General features: G+C 43.9%; 1 protein-coding gene across 2 annotated transcripts in view; it reads right to left on the minus strand.

Annotated features, from left to right (window-relative positions):
- Positions 1-21365, minus strand: part of TGFB2 (transforming growth factor beta 2) — a 57394-nt gene that overhangs the window by 13917 nt on the left and 22112 nt on the right. For both annotated transcript variants that reach the window (XM_058020160.1, XM_058020161.1), the window contains exon 2: positions 6323-6486. In XM_058020160.1, coding sequence (XP_057876143.1) covers positions 6323-6486 — 164 coding nt within the window. The remainder of the gene's footprint in view (positions 1-6322; positions 6487-21365) is intronic.

Consider the following 21365-nt stretch of genomic DNA (forward strand, 5'->3'; position numbering starts at 1 on the left):
CTTGCCAGAAGCTGACAGAAATATTATATATTATATTCCTTCAAGTTGTCTTCAGTAATTGCTCTATTCCTGACAAGAGGCGGGTGCAACTGAGATATGCTCCCAAATTACAGTGAAGATGATGGAGCCCTAAACACTTGCCCTCACACTCACAGAGTATTTGCCAAAGGTACTCTAGATATGCTCTCTAATGTTCTGACAACTTTTTGTAGGGCATATAGCATCTGGAACCAGAAAAGAGGGATTCAGGAACAAGAAGAAAACAGTAATTCAATTGAAATATACTGCAAATGAACTTCCTCTGGTCCTGAGCTGCTGGTGGGGGAAAGTGAAGGAGTTTGGTAGAGTGGAAAGTTATCATATCCATGCCTTATACTGGGTTTGGCACTTCAAAGAACACCTTACATTTGCCATTCAACATAACCTCATAACCCTTCAGAATGCAAGAGTCTGGTTTCAGGATAGCAACACATAAATGGTGAGATCCAAATGCACTACTTTAGATGTGGGTCACAGCCATGGCAGTCAGTTACAACCAAGTGCCCCAGGTGATATCTGTAATACAGACATCCTGAGCCAGCTCACAGACACAAATCCTGCTTCATGGTATTCTCTCCCATGCCATCAGAGACGGCACTTTTTGGCAAGAAAAGAGAGCACAGCCCCTCTGCTCCTGATTATACGGAGATCAGTCTGAAGGATCGCAGTTGCAGTCAGTGTAAATTGCCTCAGATTTGCACTGCAGAGATTTGGCCCAAATCTATGGTAGCTCACTCTAAACATATTCCCCAACTGAAAAACAAGACAAAGCACTGTCTGAATTGAAAGTATTTGAACAACCAACTGTGGTTTAAATTTAAATCTGACTCATAATGGGGTGTGTGTTCCACAGCATCTTCCTCCTCTTACCTCCAAGCAGGGAGAGAGGCCCTGGAGGAAATGGGGGCTACCACTGCCTAGAGGACAGACTGCTCTTCCTAGACCCTGAACAAGCTCCATGGGAGCTCCCGACATGGACTGGGCCCTCCCCAAAATGGAAAGACCAGAGGTCTCCTCCTGTTTGCTTCAGATTCTTCACTGCAATCTGATGTGTCTCGCCAGCTTTAACCTGGCACTGTTCATTTGCCTCAACCCTTGCTCTGATACATCCTGTGGATCCATCCCTCCCATCCACAGCCTCTCAGGTAATCCCACCCACAGCAGCCTCAGACAACGATGACAATAAAACACAGAGCTTCAGCTGCACTTTTTGTGATGCTTTATGACGTGTTAATAAAACATGGCACCACTTCCACAGGAAGTAATTATTATTTGTTATTGTTTGACTGCCTGTACATAATAAAAATACCTTAAACCCAATACCACAGAACTCTCTGAAGGATGTCTTTTTACCCTGTAAGGGTTTCTATTAGTTCTGCTTTGCAGTGGTGCCTATTTGTTTTTAGGAATGCTTATTCATAAAAGACGAGGCTTTTTTTGAAGGGTGCAGGGACTTTATTCATAAATACAGAAGCACCTTAATAAAAGAAAGATGTGATGAAGTCTTCAAAGCAGGCAAGAAAACTGATGAACAAAGACATTCCCATAACAACTGAGCTTTATCTGATCAAATTCCAATAAAGCCTGCATTTGGCATAAATCTTTAAAAACATAGCAAGGGCCACTGGAGGATGCTAAAACTTGTTTATTTAATATTATTTCTCCTCCCTTCCTCAAAAGCACTTTATCCTCTTAATATTTTCTGAAGTCTTGGTGCACGCTGGGAAGCGCACTGAGTGAGCACGGCGCGGTGGAGGGACGGGAGAAGCGCGCCTTGTCCGAGGTCATGCCGCTTCCTTCCTTCCTTCTGCCACTTCCCTCCCTCCCGCTTCCTTCCCACTTTCCAATGTACTCTGCTGATGATCAGCAGCATAACCATCTGATTAAGCCTCTCTTTTGGGCAGAAGAAAGAACAGAAAGGGTAGTGCCTTTAAAGAATTTAATTCTCTGCAGATTCACTTAACCAGAGCCAAGAAGAGACAGAAGCCTTCATACCAGCCTTTTAAAAGTAACTTAATTCCTACTTCTGTGAGTTTTATTATTTTCCATCCTAAGACTTCTTAGTATGTGCGCTGTACTTCCCATCTGTGCAGGAACACACAGATGTGACTGACTAATCCTTAAATACCAAGACAAGTATTCTGGGTGAAAACAGACATTTTCTGCACACAGGGATTACTAATTGCCCATTGGCTTTGTGGATGCATGCAGGGCACCTCCATGAGAATTAATCTCTAGGATTCACTGCCTGGAGAAATCCAGATGGCAGAAAACCTGACAAGCAGATTCATAACCATTCACTCCCAGCATAAATACGATGGGGTGCTCTCTGCTCCAGCTCAGGCTCTGAGGTGGGAATAGGGTCCTGCTGCTGCTGCAGCACCAGGGGCCTGGAACAAGGGGCCACAGCCCTGGCTCACCATGCCAAGCAGCCCCAGACTGCCTTCCTGGAGTCAGTGCAAACAAGGGCTGTAAGAAAACACAAAGTCCCTTTCTGATGTGGTTTGGAAAAGGGAGCCAAGTACAGCCTGAGGAAAGCTTAGCTGAAAAGGTGCAGTTTTGCGTTTCTTCTTTCATTTTAAAGGGTAGATCTGTAAGGTCAGAGGACCACACAAAGAAAGAATCAGGAGGAAAAACAAAATATTTATATTCTGCTTGCTTATTTTTTCAATTTACCCTGCACATCTGTCTCTAGCTGTTCCTAAAACAGTCCTTTAGAATAACGTTGTCCCTTCTGCATCAGTGGTATATATGCTACTACTAAACTGCCACTGGACTAAATCAGAAAGCTCTTGGAGGGCAATCAGAAGATGTGCACATGTTCAGGGACTATCTCAGTGAACCACAAGAGAGCTCTGATTCTCCCCAGAAGGCTTCTGCCTTCTACCCCTCTTCCCCAGAGAAAGATCAGGGGACAAAGGAACAACCATTCCTTGAAACTGCAGGTATGAAAGGAATTTCAAAAACCCTCATCAAGAAGAGCTCCACAACAAAGCAAAACACTAGGCAACCTGAAACTTGGTTGGAGGAGAAAAAAAAAAACCCTAATAATTAAATGTTGCTTATGCAAGATGAAAAACCACACTGTTCCTTCTGGGCACAACAGCCCTGGCAAGCCCAGCACGTATGTCACAAGACAGGAAGCAAAGCTCATGCACAGAGGAGGAGCGGCAGCTGCTCATGCCAACTCCACCAGCAATCCCCTCTGCAAGGCTCACTCCCCAAGGCTTTTCATGCTGGAGTCAGAGATCTGACTAAGTCTTCAGCCCTTACAGAAGATAGCTGCCTCTCCCACTTCCACTGAAATGAGGATCTTCCTGACTCTCCCCTTTTACCTCCCATGCTTGTACCATGTTCACCACTAGACAACTCTTACCTGCATTCTCAGTACATTAATACACAGCCCTGAAGCTCCTCCATGACCACTGGGGCACCAATGCCTCCTCTATCCATACCTCTTCACCTTCATCTGCAAATATTTTCTTCTTTCTAATCTCTAGAATTCATACAGTAACTTTTAGAATGCTTTCTATAGCACTGTTCTATAATACACCACAGAATCACAGAATATCTCACATTGGAAGGGACCCAAAAGCATCTTGGGTTCCTTGTCTCTGACTTCTCCCTGCTTTTGCTTTTCCTGCTAAACACTGCATCCTAATCTCATGTGCTGTGATGGACATGAGCTGCAGGAACATTTAGGGACTCGTGCTCCTGGCAGAAGAGCTCCTGCCAAGGAACTCATGCAGTTCAGACTGCCCACCACAGAGCTGTAATACCCCCGTACAAGGTTTTGGGAGAGCTGCATACAAGACTGCAAGAAACAAACATGACCAAAAGGAAATGATCCAGAGACAGCTTGCCTCTCTACAAGCAAAGGAACAAAGTAACATGCCTAAAATATGCCTGGCACAAACACACAGGGCATGCTGCCTTTGGCTTGCCTGTTACTTGGTGGAGAAAAGATCTAATCCTACAATAACCTGCACTCATTACTCACCTAACACTTCACTTAGTTTGCTCCACCCAGCCTAAAAAAGAAACTGCCTTACTCACCAGCCATATATTTATCCAGGGACCCAAGTACCTGCCCTGGATGCAGATGTCAGTCATTTCCATGGGCACAGGCTTGCTGGAGTCAGGCTCTTTCAAGTAAGCCCCAGCTGTTTCTCATCAGAAGGCAAAATCCCAGCCAAGCAAAGGCCCTTTCTTCCATACCTCTGCTGAACTCGTTGTGTCCCATGTTCCTCAAACACAGAAAGGCAATGAACTGAGCTCAGGCAACCACAGCTGTATTCTTTTCAGGTGGCTGACTAACAGCTCTCAAAAGTAGAACAACAGAAAGCCCAGAGATGCTATCAACTCCTTTTAGGGTGTCTGAGCAGTGAGGTCAAGCCAGAACACACAATTGTTCCAGCAGGCTGCTGTGGCAGCTTCACCGGGACTCACAGAGTATTTCTGTGGGATGGCTGTTCTATACAGGCAACACCAGTGATTCTCAATAGAGGTTCTTAGCTTTAACTTTTAACAAATAACACATTATCTGCTCAGCTTTTCTGCCATCCTGTTCTTGGAAAGAATGGCAGTCAGGTCACAGCCACCAGTGACCACCTGTGGACCTGAACCACATTCAAACGGGAATTAACTTTTCCTACACTTAAACAACTAAACAGAACAATGCACTTTTCCTGCTGCAAGCCTCCATGACTGGCTTCTACTATGACTTCAGTGAGCCCGTGAACCCAAAGTGCCCCCTCTCTCTGCTTCAACTTTACCAGACCAGGCAGGAAAAGCTGAACTTTCAAAGTGAGGGAGAAGACTCAAATTTGCACCCACTGGAGCCAACCTGCACAGTTAATGCAGGCAGTAAGAACAGAGCTAAACAAGGTCTCCACACACTTCTACAAGGTGGTATTCTATCCATCAGGGTTTTCGGCAGAACATGTCACAGGTTGCTGGGACAACCACAAGTTTTACTCAGTATAAAACTTCTGGGAGCTGGGCCTCTTTTAGTTGCTGTGTTTCCCAGTGAGGAGAACTATGCTTTAAATGAAATATGCTCTAGACAGTATTTGCACAAATGCACAGACTCTGTTAAATGAGGTTAAAGGCTTCAAAGTCCTTAAAGATTAAATGACATAAATCTTGTCAACACTCAGGAGTGAGTCATGGGGCATTTTCTTACTCACTCCACAATCCCTGAAGTGTCCACTCCCTCGCCTCAACCCTGGACTACTATACAGAAGCCAGGTTTGAAACTCCTTAGCTTTGCAATTCAGTTTTAATTCCATTTCTACAAGGAAGTCTTAAAAAGCTTCTCCTGAACATGGGCCAGAGACAGGAATTTGACCTCTGTGTAAACTACAGTTCAGGTCAGGTGTTGAGAGACAGAGATCTTGAGAATAACTTTTTTGATGTCTTGTTCTCTCACTTTTTTTTATATGCTGTGAAACACAGAATCACAAAGGTTGGAAAAGACCTCCAAAAACATAGAGTCCAACTTTTGACCAAAACCACCATGTCAACTGGACCATGGCACTAAGTGCCATGTCCAGTCATTTCTTGAACTCTTCCAGGGATGGTGACTACACCACTTCCTTGGGCAGCCTGTTCCAATATTTGACCACCCTTTCATTGAAGGAATTCTTCCTGATGTCCAACCCAAACCTCCCGTGCTGCAGCTCAAGACCATTTCCCTTTGTCCTGTGGCTGGCTGCACAGGAGAAGCCAATCTCCACCTGGCTACACCCTCCTTTCAGGGAGCTGTAGAGTGATAAGGACACCCCAGAGCCTCCTTCTCTCCAGGATAAACAGCCCCAGACCCCCCAGGCACTTCTCACAAGACTCGCTCTCTAAACCCTTGCCCAGCTCTTCTGCCCTTCTTTGGACATGTTCCAGCACCTCCTTGCAGTAAGGGGCCCAAACCTGGACACAGGATTTGAGATGCAAGCTCACCAGGGCTGAATAGAGAGGGGAAATCACTATGCTGCTCTTGCTGGCCACACTATTGCTGATACGAGCCAGGATGTCATTGGGCCCCTGAGCCACCTGGGCACACTGCTGGCTCAAAACTCTGGAGTCCTGGGGCTTTACTGCTAGAAAAAGTTTGCACATTTCAGCTTTGCATGGTTTCGAGTGAAGTCCTTTCTGGGGAAGGCACTGCAGTGAGAGGCTCCCTTGCAGAGAGGGGACCCAAGAGCTCGTCCCCAGCTTTGCTCTGCCGGCTGGATGGGTGTGCAGCAGCAGGGCAGGGGGAGCTGAAGCGTGGCAGGCGCCTCCATACCTGGTACAGCTCTATCCGCTGCTCCGAGACGCGCGCCTTGGTGTTCTGCAGGCGGAAGACGCGGAACTCGGCCTTCACCAGGTTGGAGGCGTTCTTCTCCATGGCCGACACATCAAACCGCACGATCCGGAAGTAAAGGCTGTAATAGCTCGGCGGGATGGCATCTGCAAGAAAGCACCGGGGGTTTATTCCTTTTCTTGGTGACAAAACACACTGTTCCTTCAAACACTTTAATACAACACAGCCCCAGACAGCAAAACACCTGAAGCGTGGTTCGGTTTCCAATGGTCAATTTAGTACTATTAACAATTTAATTAAAATTAAGAAAAGCTATGCCTCGTGTTTTTTATAAGGCTGCCATATTAACAGAGATTAACAACTACTTTCAACTCTACTTCAGGTCATGCATTTAAACCTCTCCTCTTTCAACCTACGGGTGGAAAATCCTGAATACTTATGAACTGAGGAAAAAACATAGCAGTTGGTTCATGGTAAATGCCTTCAGGCTGACAGAGAGTTCACAGGGATCTGCTAAGACAACAAATAACAGCAGCTCATCTGATCTATATGTTTTCTGAAACCCACTTCCCCTCTGAATATGGAGTATGAATTAGCCAGCTTCAGATTTTATTCCATACCTAGTTATTAAAGGATATTTTTGGAACAAAATAGTCATTCTAATTATAGTGATGAGGGCTGGAACAAGAGAGGAAGGAAAAACAAGGGGAAAAGGCAAGCAGACAGTAGACACTATGAACACGATTACTTCAATTTTGACCCCTGGAAAGCAGTAAAAGCCATAAACATAATACCCCTTACTATAAATTTGGTAAAAACAGAAAAAAAAACCCCAGAGAAATGGGCTCAAGTCTCCAGCAACAGTGCCAGACATCTCAGTTTAGGCTTCAAAACAGTGTTCCTGCCTTCCAGTGGTAAACCCTGACCGAGGGTAAGCAGCAAGGCAGTTCTGCACAAACCAGGTAAAGCATTCAGCCATCACCTGAGGCCCTTTCACACTGCCCAGAGCAGCAGCACCAGGAGAAGTTTGCCTGCAGCTCTCCTGCCTGACACCCAAACTCGCTGCAGAAGAGACGGGAAGAGAGTGGAAGGAGACAAGCTCACACTCCCTAGAGGGGAGATGAAATTACTGTAAGGCCTGATAAAAATCTCAGTTCAAATGAAGAGAACAGTTTCTTCTTTTCTTACAGTGTGAAAACTGAAGTGCATCAATTAGAAAACAAAAAGAAAAAGGAAAATTGCTTTTGAGGGCTGGGGAGGCATTTTCAGCTGAGGAAGCACATGTGTTCTCACAGTTACATGTTTAATAACCTGTTGTAGCTCTTTGAGGAAGTTCAAACTGACTATTTAATAAATGTAGCTATGAGAAAATCTTTGATGATAAGAAATAATCTCAGCCTCAACTGCAGATGCATTGTGAGAGATGACAAGTTCTCAAAGCACTTCAAAAAATTCCTCTGAAAGAGTACTTCCCAAAGCAGACCCTCAGTATGATCAAACAGGTACAGCTACGAAGAGGAAACTCCAGACTTCCTTATGATTCCACTTAATTTAAAAAAAAAAAAAAAGGTTCTCAGATTTTCACATCTGCAGTGCTTGAAAATAACCCCCCAGGCATCATAATCACTATTATTGGCTACCATGCTCATTGACAGGAAACTGCCACAATCTCACAGTGAGAACTCAAAGGCAAACAGATGCAAATTACTCCTACACCAAAGCTACTCCTCTCTCCCATCAGTAACATCAGTGCCAGAGTCTCTCAAAACACCAAGAGAAGGGGTTGTGAGAAACATTTAACTGTATGCCACTATGACCTAGATATATTTCGCAAATTCTTATAAAAGCTACTTGGTTCAGAGATTACATCCTTCTTTAAGAGAGAAATAGTATCTTCAGTTTATTTTTCTTGCTGTAGGAAACTCCAAGACTACTACTTGCTTTTCAGCCAAACCTAATCCTACTAGGAATATAATTTGGCATAATAGTATGTATATATAAGATTGATGCTTCCAGGATGAGTTGTAAGTTGTCCTTCCCTGTCATTTGTTTGAGGCATCAACCTACCATTTCGTTCACTGTGGACAAGCCAAACTAGCAGCCCTTCACTTGCCCTGGCACAGACAAACCCTGTCCATCTTGACTTTATTTTAGATTGAAAAGCCCTGTTTAACTGTCAGCTTGGTTTATATTTAGCCTCTTATTCCTAGAACCTTCCTGTGCTATATTTGTAGGCCTTCTTTCCAGTTTCTTTGTTTTAGATGCTGTGTATTACAAACCTCTGAACATGTATCTGAGTGGATATTCCTGAGCCATTCCTGCATTTACATTTTTTCTCTCCTTCATATATAAGGAAGACAGAGAATGAATACTCTTTCAGTGTGCCTGTTTTTGTGTGGCATATGTGCATTTGTATACATTGCAAACAAGTATTTACCTTCCACTGGAAGGCAGGCATGGGAAACCCTCTATGAGTAAGCAGAAATTCTTGTCTTACAGAAGTTTCATCTCTCTTGTAAGACAGTTTTACATCTTTATATATAAACCTCACATAAGAAATTTGATTTCTTTATCATTCATGACAGTATCCACAGGAAGTCAATTGAGGAAAAGGCATTATTCATGGAGAGATGAAAAAAAAGGCTGACTGCATAATTGGGGTTTATTTGAAAATTAATCAACATGAAGACTGAGAAATGAGACGTGCAACTTTCTTTAAAGGAACGCTAAGAACCCCATGGAGTCTACAGGCTTTTGGATTGGCCTTTAAGTGATCTCAGATGCTGCAATTTATCTCTCTTTGTGACTCCACCTCAACCTGACAGTTTTATCAATTCAGATTCAGTTGGATTCCTCTGCACTCCCCTCTGGTTTTCGCCCCATGACTCCAGCAGACACCAGGACGACTCTGGCCCAGCTAGTCTGCAGTCACAGTTACCCTGCTGCAGACTAGACTCCTGAGGTATTCTTTGAACTATTATCATTAATGAGTGGAATTAAATCAATATATTTCCTGTAGCTAGGAAAACACAGATTTCTTTTGTTTTGGTGGGATAGAGAATAGTAAACGCAATGAAAGGTTCAGTTTTTATCATTTTTAAATTAGCCATTAAATCAACCCTCAAAAAAACCTGAAGACTTCCAGCTGTAATAATCACAATCACCACAGCTGAGATGAGTTACACGACACAGCTGGAGAAGGTGAAGGCAGCATCCATCCTCCTCCTCCTCCCTTTAGGCTGCTAAACACCGAGCATCACAAGTATCACAAGGTTACTCTTTTTCTTTCCATCTTTTTTTTTCCTGTCTTGAACAAGCTGAAACTTCACCAGCTGCTCCATGCGGGACAGTCCGAACTGCCAGGTTGAAATGTACTCTGCTGTGTGAGTGATTAAGTGCATAAGGACACGGTGGTTTCTGTGCCTCTCTCAGACTTTGTTCAATATCCAGCATCCTCCAGGCTCCCCTGTGCCAGCAGCCGGGACAGAAAGCAGCCCTGCTCTGACAAAGCAGAAAAACACCAATGGGAGGGTGCAGGAGACCCATCCCAACACAGCCTGCAGTACTGCTCCAGGCTGAACACTGTCCATGAGAGAGACTGGACACATTCTCTGACCAACCATCCAAAACAGCACACAGGCCCCCCAGGAGCACCTGGGAGGAGAGCAAGGTGCAGTCAAGCACCCTGAAACTGAAACAGGGATAGAAAGTTTGTTTCATGCTGAAGATACTCCCCAAACCAGGAATAACCTGCACAAAGGGATGACACTTCTGCCTTGTGCAGTTGTGTTTGATGAACTGAGCCCTGCATTTCCACAGCTTTCCTCACAAGTACTGCATGTACTGACATTTCAGGAGAAACAAAACACTCTGTTTGACACAGCTCTTCTGAGAGTTGAGCTTTGGTTCTGGTGAGGAAAAAGACCTAAATTCAATTGTATCCAAATGAGGCTTTTTTTCCCCTCTGAATTTTCATTTCTGCTATTGAAACAAAAAGAAATCAATTACATGCACAGCCCAAGTTAAGAAATGTAAACAACTTTTCTTTTCTCGTTGGAAGAGGCCAGACAGGCCCCCTTCACACATACACCCACACTGGAAAGGCTGAGAGCTTCAATCTAATCCTTCCATCAAGGGCTTGTAATAAATGCTCCAAAGATTTATTTTTATTCCCTTTTGTGTTTATTAAACTTTGGAGGGTTTCTTTTCCTTTTTCCTTTCTTTCTGGTGCTTTGCCCATTCTTTATTATGGCAGCTACAAAACACGGAGTGCCCTTTTCTTCTCGCTCTCCTTTTTTTCCCCCTCCTCATCTTTCTAACTGCAGCACATGAATGACCGTGTAGTAAGCTTTGAAGCAGCACATGCAAATATTTGTAAGAGTAGCTTGATTGTTATTAAATGCAGTTGTTATGCTTTCCATGCTCTGGCAAGCTTCCCTAACCTCTCTGACTATTAGGACCATTTAGGCTGTTTAGATTTCAGCTCACTGATAGCAAATTCGATGTGTTTTTTTCCAACCAAGCAGCATAACGTGACATGGTTTCTCCCTCAGTGTGAATTTCCCTCCCTGCTCAGCTGTGGGGTCCCTGCCAGGAGCTGGGTCAGGCTGCCTCCAAAGACATGCAGACACGGTAAGTGAAGCAGCATGTGCTGGAAGGATGAACATCTTGTCAGCTCTGACAGCACATCTTTCCAGCAGGATCCCATCCTTCCTGTCAGGCACACTTCAGTCACCAATCCTCTCCTCTCTTCCAGGGAAAGTCTCTCCAAGAAATTAGAAGCTTGTTTAATACATCTGGGCTCCCAAAGCCCATAATAATCACTCTGCTCACCCCTCCTGACCCTGATGTGACTGCAGAATCCTGCTGGAAACTGCCTCTCTGCAATCAAAGGGGACCAAATAATGGAAGCCACAGGTCATATCCAGGAACTGGGACTGGCCCTCAAGGGCAAATCAGTCATACACCACCTTCCCATTACTCTGAACCTCTGTCCCACTATGACACTAAGCTATGAGCACATCCATTAGCTGATCAGTGCTCTTGGATGGAACACTTGTGCCACTCTTCCTCAGGCATCACTTCCAGACTCTTGCCGCAAGGCTTCCAAGTCAGACAGCACAGAAGTAGTGTAAGAGACTTACTCCAGTATTCCAGTTTTTATCTACCAAGTTGTCTCTGAGGTATTACCTTTATCTGTCATCAATCATTTGCTACTGAGGAGGGACTGTGCACTGGAAGTCAGGAAAAAACCCACTGGGAACACAGTAGGTTGAGAAAGAGTAACTACCAAATTACCAGATTTTGGGACATGTTTTTCACAGTTGAACCACTTGCTATTCCTTTTCTGAAACACATTTAAGATCTATGACAATATATGAAAAGTAAACAACCCCAGGACATACCAGGTTGAAAAAAAGGCACAATGAGGCAAAGAGGGAATTTTTGGAGGACACATTTATGAAATTATGTGCTCCTTACTTAAAATCTGACAAGAGCCTTCTGGTTCTGCTGCTGCTTCCTCATTGCTTCACCAAGCCTGACTCAAAAGATGACTAGCCAAAGCAATGACTTCAACAGCAAACGGATCTGCTAGCCAGGTTTCCAGCTACCCAAATAATTCATTCCCTCAAGATACTCCTACTGCTCTGGAGCTTGATGGACTCTGACACTTTTACACAACTGTCTTTTTTACTTTTACATTCTGTAATGGTGAAAAACATCCTGCAGTTGTCTTTGGGTCAAAATGCAACTGGCATAGTAAGGATTCTGAGACATTGTAATTATCCCCTGAAGAATCACAGGATTAAGTTTAGGTTTCAAGTTCTCACAAAGACAAGAAGTAAAACAAACTCAAGTAATTGGTGGTGGTGTAGCAAAGCTGCTGCATACAATTGTTGTACAAAACAGGTTTAAGTCCTGGCTTTGTGGGTCACCATAAAGATGCAAAGAGAAGGGCATCTTATTACATGCTCCCTTAATTTCTGTCACTTCTTCCCTAGCAGCACATTGGAGATGGATGTGAGTCTTACAGTGGGCAACAAACCTTGCTAGAAAAGCTACCATTGCTGTTTTGCTGTTTTAAAGCTGTAACAATTCAACACATTTAATTTTTTTTTTTTTTGTAGTTGTTTTCCCTGGGCTGAGTCAAATTGTGTTGCAAGTTTAACCTCAACTATGTTTAAATGCTGCAGCTGAAACTGACTGCTTTGGATGTTATTTGGGTATGCAGACCATCATTAGAAGAGCTGTAATTTTGCTATATCACTGATTTAAGTGAATCTTATCACCCAGAAAGCCCTCATTGAGATCCTTTTTTTCCACTGGACCTTCTGCCACAATTTCACAATTATTTTCAAGCTACTAGTCTTTGCACACTCAGTCCAAAACAGCACTTAGTATGAAAAAGTCCATACTACTCACACCAGCCAGAAAGAAAGAAGAGAAAATGTCTATCCTGATGGCTTCTTCTCTCCTCCCTCTCTTTCCATAAGGAAATAAAAACCCAGGCCAACATCACACATGTTTGTTTACCTCCTATGAGTGCAACCCCAAGACTCTGGGCTACAGCAGATGCCCCAAATGGATCCCTTCTGGGAAACGTTCCCAGCTATTCCATCACCCAAAAGGCAAAGGAGAGTCAAATCTAACACCAAAGAGAAAAGCTGCAGGAGCATTCCGCTGTATCTGAGATGACCAAAAGCATCAGACAAAGTCTCCAGGATCCCAGGAATGACAGGGAGGAGCTGCTGCCTCACACACTCCTGCTGCAAGGGGAGGGAGAGTTCAGGTGGTGCAGCCTGCCACAGAAAAAACAACTGTCCCCCATCACAGCGAACGTGTTTCAGCAATGGGAGAAAAATAGGAAAACACACATAGTCCTTCCAGACAAGGTACACAATTTACTTTGGAGGAAATCAGTAGTTTGTGTGGGATGTCTGGAGCAAAAAGGTGACAGTTGTGGAACACACAGGAGGACACCTAGAACTAAGGGCTACAGACTGCATGTATGAGTTTACATCTCCAGAGGCATGGTAAGGTAAATCAGTACAGAGATTGCAAAAAACTTGTAACTACTTTAGCATCACAGAGCAGTCCTGAGGCAACTACAAGAAACTATCCTGGTCCTTTACAGTCTCCTGTTCTGAGTGTGTTCTGTTGTGTGAATTCCTTTAGGAAAGTTCACTTTACCCCCACAACTGTGAAGAAAGCAAAGGCTGCCCAGAAGATCATTTCTGCTATAAAACAAAATTCTCTGAGCTTTAACTACTATAACAATCTAAATAAACACTGAGCCTCTCGAATCAACTGCCTGGATCCAAACTTCTGAAGCTGGAGGAGAATCAAAAACTTGTTGAAATCACTGAAACCTCTGGCTAAGATGAAAGGGGAAACTGTCTGGTCCCTCTCAGGAACACAAAACCAGAACTCCAACCCAGGCATATTTGATGTGACCACTCCCAAATACTCCCATTTCTTAAAAAGGAGCATGGAATCCCTCCTAGGGGACAGACTCTCTGGACACAATGTAGCACACAGGCCCCAGGCCTGGAATTTCTTTTCCCTATTTGCAAAAGCTGGAGTAGATGGGAGCAGGTAAACCAGCACCTCACATGACAGCACCTGCACAGTGCTCAACAGACACTTTCTGCCCCTGCCTTTATGACTGCTTGAATGTGAATTTCCTGAAGAGAAATTCCACCATATTCACTAGACCCTCCTCTCCCTGGAAAGCCTTCAAAGCTTTGAAGGAAAGTCTTCAAAGCTCTCCAGGCTGTTGGCTCATTTCCCCTCGTCCATGCTGAAACACAGGGGCTGGGTAGTGGGAACAACTCTGAAACATCACATGAGCACTGTTCTCTTGAGCACTGTAAAGTTTGAGCCATTTGAGCAATGCTCAATTGGGGTAACTTAATTACTTGGGATTATTTTGGAGAGTGGCAAATGCTGAGTTTTCCATTCCAGACCATCTTTCACATATATAAACCTCCAGGCATTTTAGGAAGTCTGAAAGGTCTGACCTCAATTCTCCTCTTCTCAAAGTCCTCTTTACACATCACCTGTCATGCAAAGCATCCGGAGAGGGAATGTAAACACAAACCCTACTGCTATCTTTGTTTCTCAACAAAGAAGTCTTAATCTTGTGGCAGGTTAAAACATATGGGGTAAAGGTACAGCAAAACCACTCTCTCTCTCACACATGAACCCCCTCTAATCTCACTGCTGTGTATGCAACACTGCAATTTTCATAGTGAGACAGAAAAACACATCTTCAGATGTGCCCCTCACTCCTGAGCTGGGTGCCAGCACAGCAAGCCCATGACCATTCTCAGGAGAAGCTGAGCCTTTTCTGCAGGCAAGGTGCATGACAAGCTAACAGGAAAGCTGCTGTGTCTGTCAACGGCAATTAGAACAACCTAAAAAGATGCCAAAGCCTCTCCAAAACTTGAGTAAAGTTTTGGTCCCAGTGAAGTCACCAACCAAACATTCCCAACACTTTCAAAAGGGCCAGGAATTTACCCCTGCAACTGCAAGCACAGAGAAGATTTTCAGCACAAGGAAACTGTCTCCAGCCTTCTCTGTGAATTTATCTGCCAACAAAAGGCCCTTCAGCTTTCAGCAGTTATTTTGTGAACATTCAGGGAAGAAGAACTCCTTTCAAATCCCCATCAAGATCCTTTGAATGAAATCCCAGGTTATCATGTATCACCACTGAAATCAAATATGTAAATAGATGTGTGTTGTGTTTGGAAACGTCTCAGGTATGTACTTCGCTATTCTACTTACACTGGAATGTAGGAAAAATACTCCTAGTGTCTTTCATCTCTCTCCATGAACGGCTGCTCCTCTTTCAGCTAGGAATCATAAGGAAGAATTGCAAGTACAATTGCCTATCTCATCTCAAAAAAAAAAAAAAAAAAAAAAGGTGGGGCAAAAAGAAAAAGCTCACCAGGGAACACAAACCTTTCTCACAGGCAGAGTAAGACTTGATTTGCTGGCACAGTTCAGCTGAGGTTTTATGGCTGCAATGACCTCAGCAAGTGAAAACAGAGCAAACCAACCTTCTGCTGCTCACAGGACTGACCAGCAGTTTTCCCTGTAACAGAGACCTTTTTTCTCTTGCATTTCCCAAACTCCTTCTGCTTGCATGCTACTGAGGAGACCTCTCTGCTGGCAGGCTGAAGAGGCAGACATGATCACAAGTCCAGCTGCACTGCTGCGTATCCCACTGCTTTACACAGGCACTGGGATGCTGACTGCAGGGCCTGAAACCCCCTAGCAGCCACCAGTGCTCCAACCTCCACCCCCAAACCCGAGTCATCTTGAATAATTTTTATCTCAGGAAAACCTTTTGCCTTCTCAACAGCAGATTAGGTGTAAAGTTAGATTTATGTGTGTGTGTTTGAGAAAGTCTATATATGTTTATTATTTTTTTAAATCCTTCCTCTTCCTGACACCCTTCTGATGAATTTCACTTGCACTCACAGCCCATCCAGCAGGATTCAAACTGGCTTCACCACGTTACTACTGTTCCATTTTACTACTGAACTACATTTAAAAAATATGCTTTGTTCAGACATACTTTTATTGAATCCCTCAAATTCACACAGAAAATTATTTCTGTTGTAAATCCATCTTCCCTGTCAGTCTGTGAGGAGAGCCTGGCATGCCTGCACGCAGCTCTGCACACTCTGCATCTCTCCCTCCTCTCAGCTCCAGGGCTTCCACAGGCAGGAGACCAAAGCAGCAGCATCCTGCTGCCCTGGGAGGGGACCTGCCATCCATGGTAAGGTGAGAACTCCTCACTCCCTCAGCAGTGCCCAGAGCAGAGAAGCCAAGCAGCCCACAGGGTCAGGATGCTCCCAAGAGCCATGGGACATTGGTCCCACAGGGCCAGCCTGGCCAGGTGCCACCAGAGCTGGGACCAGGGTGGCCTTTTGGGGACCTCCAGTGTCACAGACTGTGCTTAAGCCTGATCCTTGGACAGAAGCACAGGCATAGGAACCAGGCTTTACAAGGCTAACTTCTCTAAGGAGATGGACTCAGTGCCTCCTTTAAGGCGAGCTGTGGTCACCCATCTGTCTTGTCTGTCTGTCTGTCTGTCAAACCAGGCTGCTGCACTCTGACAGCAAACATGCTCCTCACAGGCTCCGACCTGTGTCTTTAGTGCTGGATGACTTGAGCTGCCTTTTAAGCCCTGAATGCCATCTCCATTTTAATCCTCTGCGTAGAAGGGCTCCTAATCACAAGCTTTGTTACGAAATCCATGGGGATGGCAGGAAATCTCTTGGATATGTCCTAAGGATTTTACTATGCCAGGGCAATGCAACTATACAAAAATCTACTTTACAAAAATGTACTGCTGCAGAACAAAGCTGCACTGGAGAGAAAAAAACAGAACTGGAAAACATTCTGAATTATTTAAAGAACTAAGAAAACTTTTCCCAAATCCAATTTTCTCCAACAGTGTCACAACAACCACAAAGCCGTCATACATGACAAACTCAGTAGTGTTGAAATCAAGGAAATGGCAGCAAAAAGACATTCTCAGGCTATTTCACAATTCACTTTAAGCTGCTGTGTTTATGTGCCTCTCTACCTTAGCAGAGAATAATCCAAATATCACTTCTCTTGATCTCAAGTCCAACGTTATACTTCTCCTCTTATACATCTGCAGGGCAATTCAATCAGCTGGAATTCAATTTAAGTGATGTAAGTGGTAAAACCAGTTTGAATATTTAGCACAGTAGCAGGGCAAGAAGCCCACCACTCTGCTTCAGAGAAAGAGTACAGGCACAGGTTTCCCTCTAAAAAGAATCTTCTCAAAGTCACCCTGTGAGCTTTTTAAGCAGCCATGTGCTTAAAGGATTTCCTGCCTCAGAGCCCGTAGCAGTGAGGGAGCACAGGTTGAACCCAGTCCTCGTGATGCTCCTCAGACTGAGGAGAGCCTGCAGGATCCAATCCTACATGCAGCTCACATGTGGAATGGGATTTTTGTTATTGCTTTCCCAACCTACCCAGCCTGTGTTTTGAAAGGCCTCCCTCAGCAGGAGCACGAGTAGGTAAGAGCGTTCCTGCTGTTGGTGGCCTTGGCTGCTCACACTCCTCATGAGAGAGGTGAAAATGAGCGCCCACCTTCTGCAGAGATTGCTCATTCCACCCTTCTCAGGCTGGCCTGGGGACAGTCCCCTCCTACTAACACTCAGGCCTCCCAGCCTGGATTACATTCCAGGCTAGACAGAGTCATCCAGCCTCCCCAGATTTTTGGTTTCAAACGGGAAGAGAGTACAGTTTCCACTGACAGAAGTTGGTCAAGGCAGGTCCCTTGCACAGAGATGAAATTAAACAGTGCATCCCACAGAAGCCAGCAGGGCAGCAGTCTTTGCTCAGTCACAGATGATACTGAGTAAGAGTACACCATAAACCAAGCTGTCCTAAGCCACTTTTCCTTTTATGCTGGACACAGAAAGAGCAGTGTCCCTATGCCAAAGGTCTGGAGCACCAAGTCCTGTTACCTATGGCTGCAGGTTGCATGTAAGGCAATGCACCTCTGAAACTGTGACCTCTCCTTTTCCTCCTCCTATCTGCATATTTATGCAGCCCCAGAACCACAGTTTTAGGTGCACATCTGTCATTCATCACAGTTGGTGGTAGCTCTTTTACTTTTGCTGCCTCATCTCACATGGAGCTCTCCCACCATTTCATTCCTTTAAACCACTCAGGCATTTTCCCTCTTCAATTAGTCCCTTAAAACTTTCCTTCCTCTTTAAGCTTATGATTATTCTTTCATTAGTGCATTTTGTGGTGCTCTCTAAGGAGAACAAAACAAAATAAACCTCTTTCCCCCCAAAATTACACTGTCATGTTCTGAACAACTTGTAAGAAAAGAAGCCAAGGCACAGACTGATAATGAAGGTAACACTACCAGGTTTCACCCTCTTCTGGAAGAGGAAGAGACTAAAATTGAATATACAGCCATAAACCATAGGAAATCAAATAGGTCTCAAATGAAAGTTGCCCGTGAAAATAGTTTCCAGGTTTATGGTTTTAATTACTACATAAATGAATGGAAAACAGGATTAAGGAATTTGTACAATTGTTACACACCATATTTGGAATCACAGCCTTTTTTTTCAGCTACAATACCATGAAGGCATAATCCAATAAAGTCCAACAGAACTAGATCCAATTTCTCCTTGATACTTAGCTTGGTAGACAAAAGTCTGAAATAATTCTCCAGCAGCACTCCTGTGGGACTGAAACATGCAATATCAGAGTGATTTTGCTAAGCTTCCTCACTTATACTCAGCCTTTGGATTTTATGATTTGCACCCATTAAAAATGTCTATGACTTCCAGTTTTTCAGCTTTGTTCATTTACTAATTCTGTTTCTAAACAAGATTTCAAGCACCAATTGAATCATGGACCTCTACAGAGGTCCTCTGAATTGATAAAGTCATCTGGGAATCAATCAAAATGTGCAGAGGAGTAGAAGTGTTGGAAACTCTTTTTGAAGAATCCATTCATATTTGTAAACACAAAAGCTTGGTGCTTTTCATTCACAGCTAGAGCAAGCCTTTCCTTTTTCCTTCCTTCCTTCTTTTTCTTGTTTTCCTTTTACATGCTGATTTTAGCACGGACAAACTGCCCATGAGTGACTGCTCTTTACACATCTCCATGCAAGTCAGTTACCTAGGGAGAATTTAGTACGCTGTACCACCTCAGTCAAGCTTTTCTTCTACAAGCCTGAAATCCCCCAAAGGCCCTTCTCCTTCACAGGCTTGGTGCTCTTCATCTCCAGCTGAAATGAAATATCACACTCGCAAGGTAACAGGTCTGGAATGTGAAGCATCTCAAGCTCAGCAGTCCCTTCTTGGAGTCTCATTCGTACCTTGTAGCCTAGTGCCAAACAGTATGTGACTGGCTTTATTCAATTCAAATAAAGACGCTGATTCCCATGACTGTACAAACATCTCAAAAAACAAAACCAAGTTAAAAGAAATGCCCTCTAAGAAATGCCACTAAGGGAAGATAAGAGTGCTACATGCCTTGAAAAGAGCAGCATCTCAAAGAGACCTTGCCATCTGGAATATACTCTTACATTTTTGTTATCATCCTTCACAAATCACAGACAAGAGAAGGAAGATAATGGCTGGGGTCTCATACTTTGTCCTACAGGATCCTTGCCTGTCACATTATGAACTGCACAACAGCAAGGACACCCATGGGCAAACTTCTGTCATTCTGTAACTGAGTTTACACAACAGCACTGAGAGTCAGCTGATATTTAAGTATAAGAACAGTCACAAAACAACAACTAAGTCACAATCCTCTTTATAATCAAGCCTTATTGATTGGCACCATGTAGCATATGTTGGCATGGATAAACTCTAAGCATTTCTCACCTTCTAACCTAGGGCTGTGCCCATACAGACTCAGTCTTAACTAATGCTAACTTCCAATGCTCTGTTCAGAACTGCAAGACCCCTAAGGCTGGAAGAGCCCTTCTGACTTTAACATTTGCTTCTACTAATTTACTGGATGTATTAGATGCTTTGTGTCAGCACAAGTTAGAAAGAGACAGCATTTCCAGCTTCTCTCCCATGGGAATGCAATGGCTGGCCAACCCAACAGGCCCAGGTTCTGAATGGTATAACTTGACTAATTTACAAGGTTATGCCTTGCTAACCGAATTCTCATAAGCCTTGGACCAAAATGCCTCTCAAAATTTGAAACAGAAACAAACAAAATGAATCTGAAAAGACACCAGTATTGATCACAGATATTTATGCAAGAACTTCTGACTAGTAGCAAGGTGTACAACGGAAGACCATAGCTTCTCAGACCCTCTTGTTCCTACTTGATCTTTTTCTTTAATCCAATGCTGGAAACATTCTAGGTACTTATGACTAAAAATGTTTTATTCCAACAGTCTCCTTTATAAGCAAACCCACCTTTTTCCAGTCTGATCTTAACTGTGGCCTCCAGTTTCTACTGGTCCAAGCACAGGAAGAGTGAGTAAACAATGGCCTTAATGAGCACATGAGAGCCCCCCCATATCACTCCTCAACAGCGAAAGAATAAAAAAAATCTAAAAAATTTTAAAAATGTACTGCCAGAAAAGCTTGAAAAAAAAGAGGAAAAAAAAAGAAGGGAAAAAAAAAAGATGAAAAAAAGAAATTTGTTTTCCTGAATAATTTCAAGTTAACATAGTAAGATGTCCTAGACAGTTTTCTTAGTCTTAAAACCATCCCATTTCAAATGTTAGTTTATGTAAATCTGGAAAGTTGCCTTGTCTGGAGTAAAATCACATACAGACTGAAAAAGGATTAAAGTTTTTTTTTGTAACAATATATTCAGTTTTTATACTTTAACCTTCTAGTGTCTGAGATGGAAGAAAATTGGGAGAGTTGGGAATAAGGAGAAGGGGTATGGTTCACTGCAATGGCTGCTGCAGGTATGGACTCTCTTTTTGCATTGCACAAGGTAACACAGGGCATTGCAGACATGAAAATGTCATTTTATAGCGTGGCTCCTCCTTGTGACAGGTTAACACACAAGGAAATGGCAGAAGTTCGTATCATAGTGGGCACTCAGCTCTTGTCTGTGCTATTCTTGTCTGTGAGTGTTCAGGTTACAAGGCTAGACTGGCTTTCCTGCGTCCAAATAAAACAGCCAGATTGATCCAGTTGGATTTTCCAAAGGGCAAGATAAACGTCTTTCCCTGAAATACTACAAATACCAATCACTCCGAGCGCCGCCACCTGCCTGAGATCCATCTGCAGAGAACTGGCTTTTGGGCAGACAGCACCACGAAGGGGTTCCTGATTGCTTTGTCCTAGGTGAGCCTCCTCACACCCTGGAGGAGACCCTGTGATAACAGAACCGTGGTGCAGGAGAGCTGGGCGCCAGAGGTACCACAGTGACAGGGGCAGGGACACACACCTCCGGCAGGTACCACCAGGACCACGGAACTACACCCCAGCTCAAACACAGATTGCTTATTGCCTCCTATTTTAACGAC

Source organism: Melospiza georgiana, chromosome 3, assembly GCF_028018845.1.
Source record: "Melospiza georgiana isolate bMelGeo1 chromosome 3, bMelGeo1.pri, whole genome shotgun sequence".
NCBI lineage: Eukaryota > Metazoa > Chordata > Aves > Passeriformes > Passerellidae > Melospiza > Melospiza georgiana.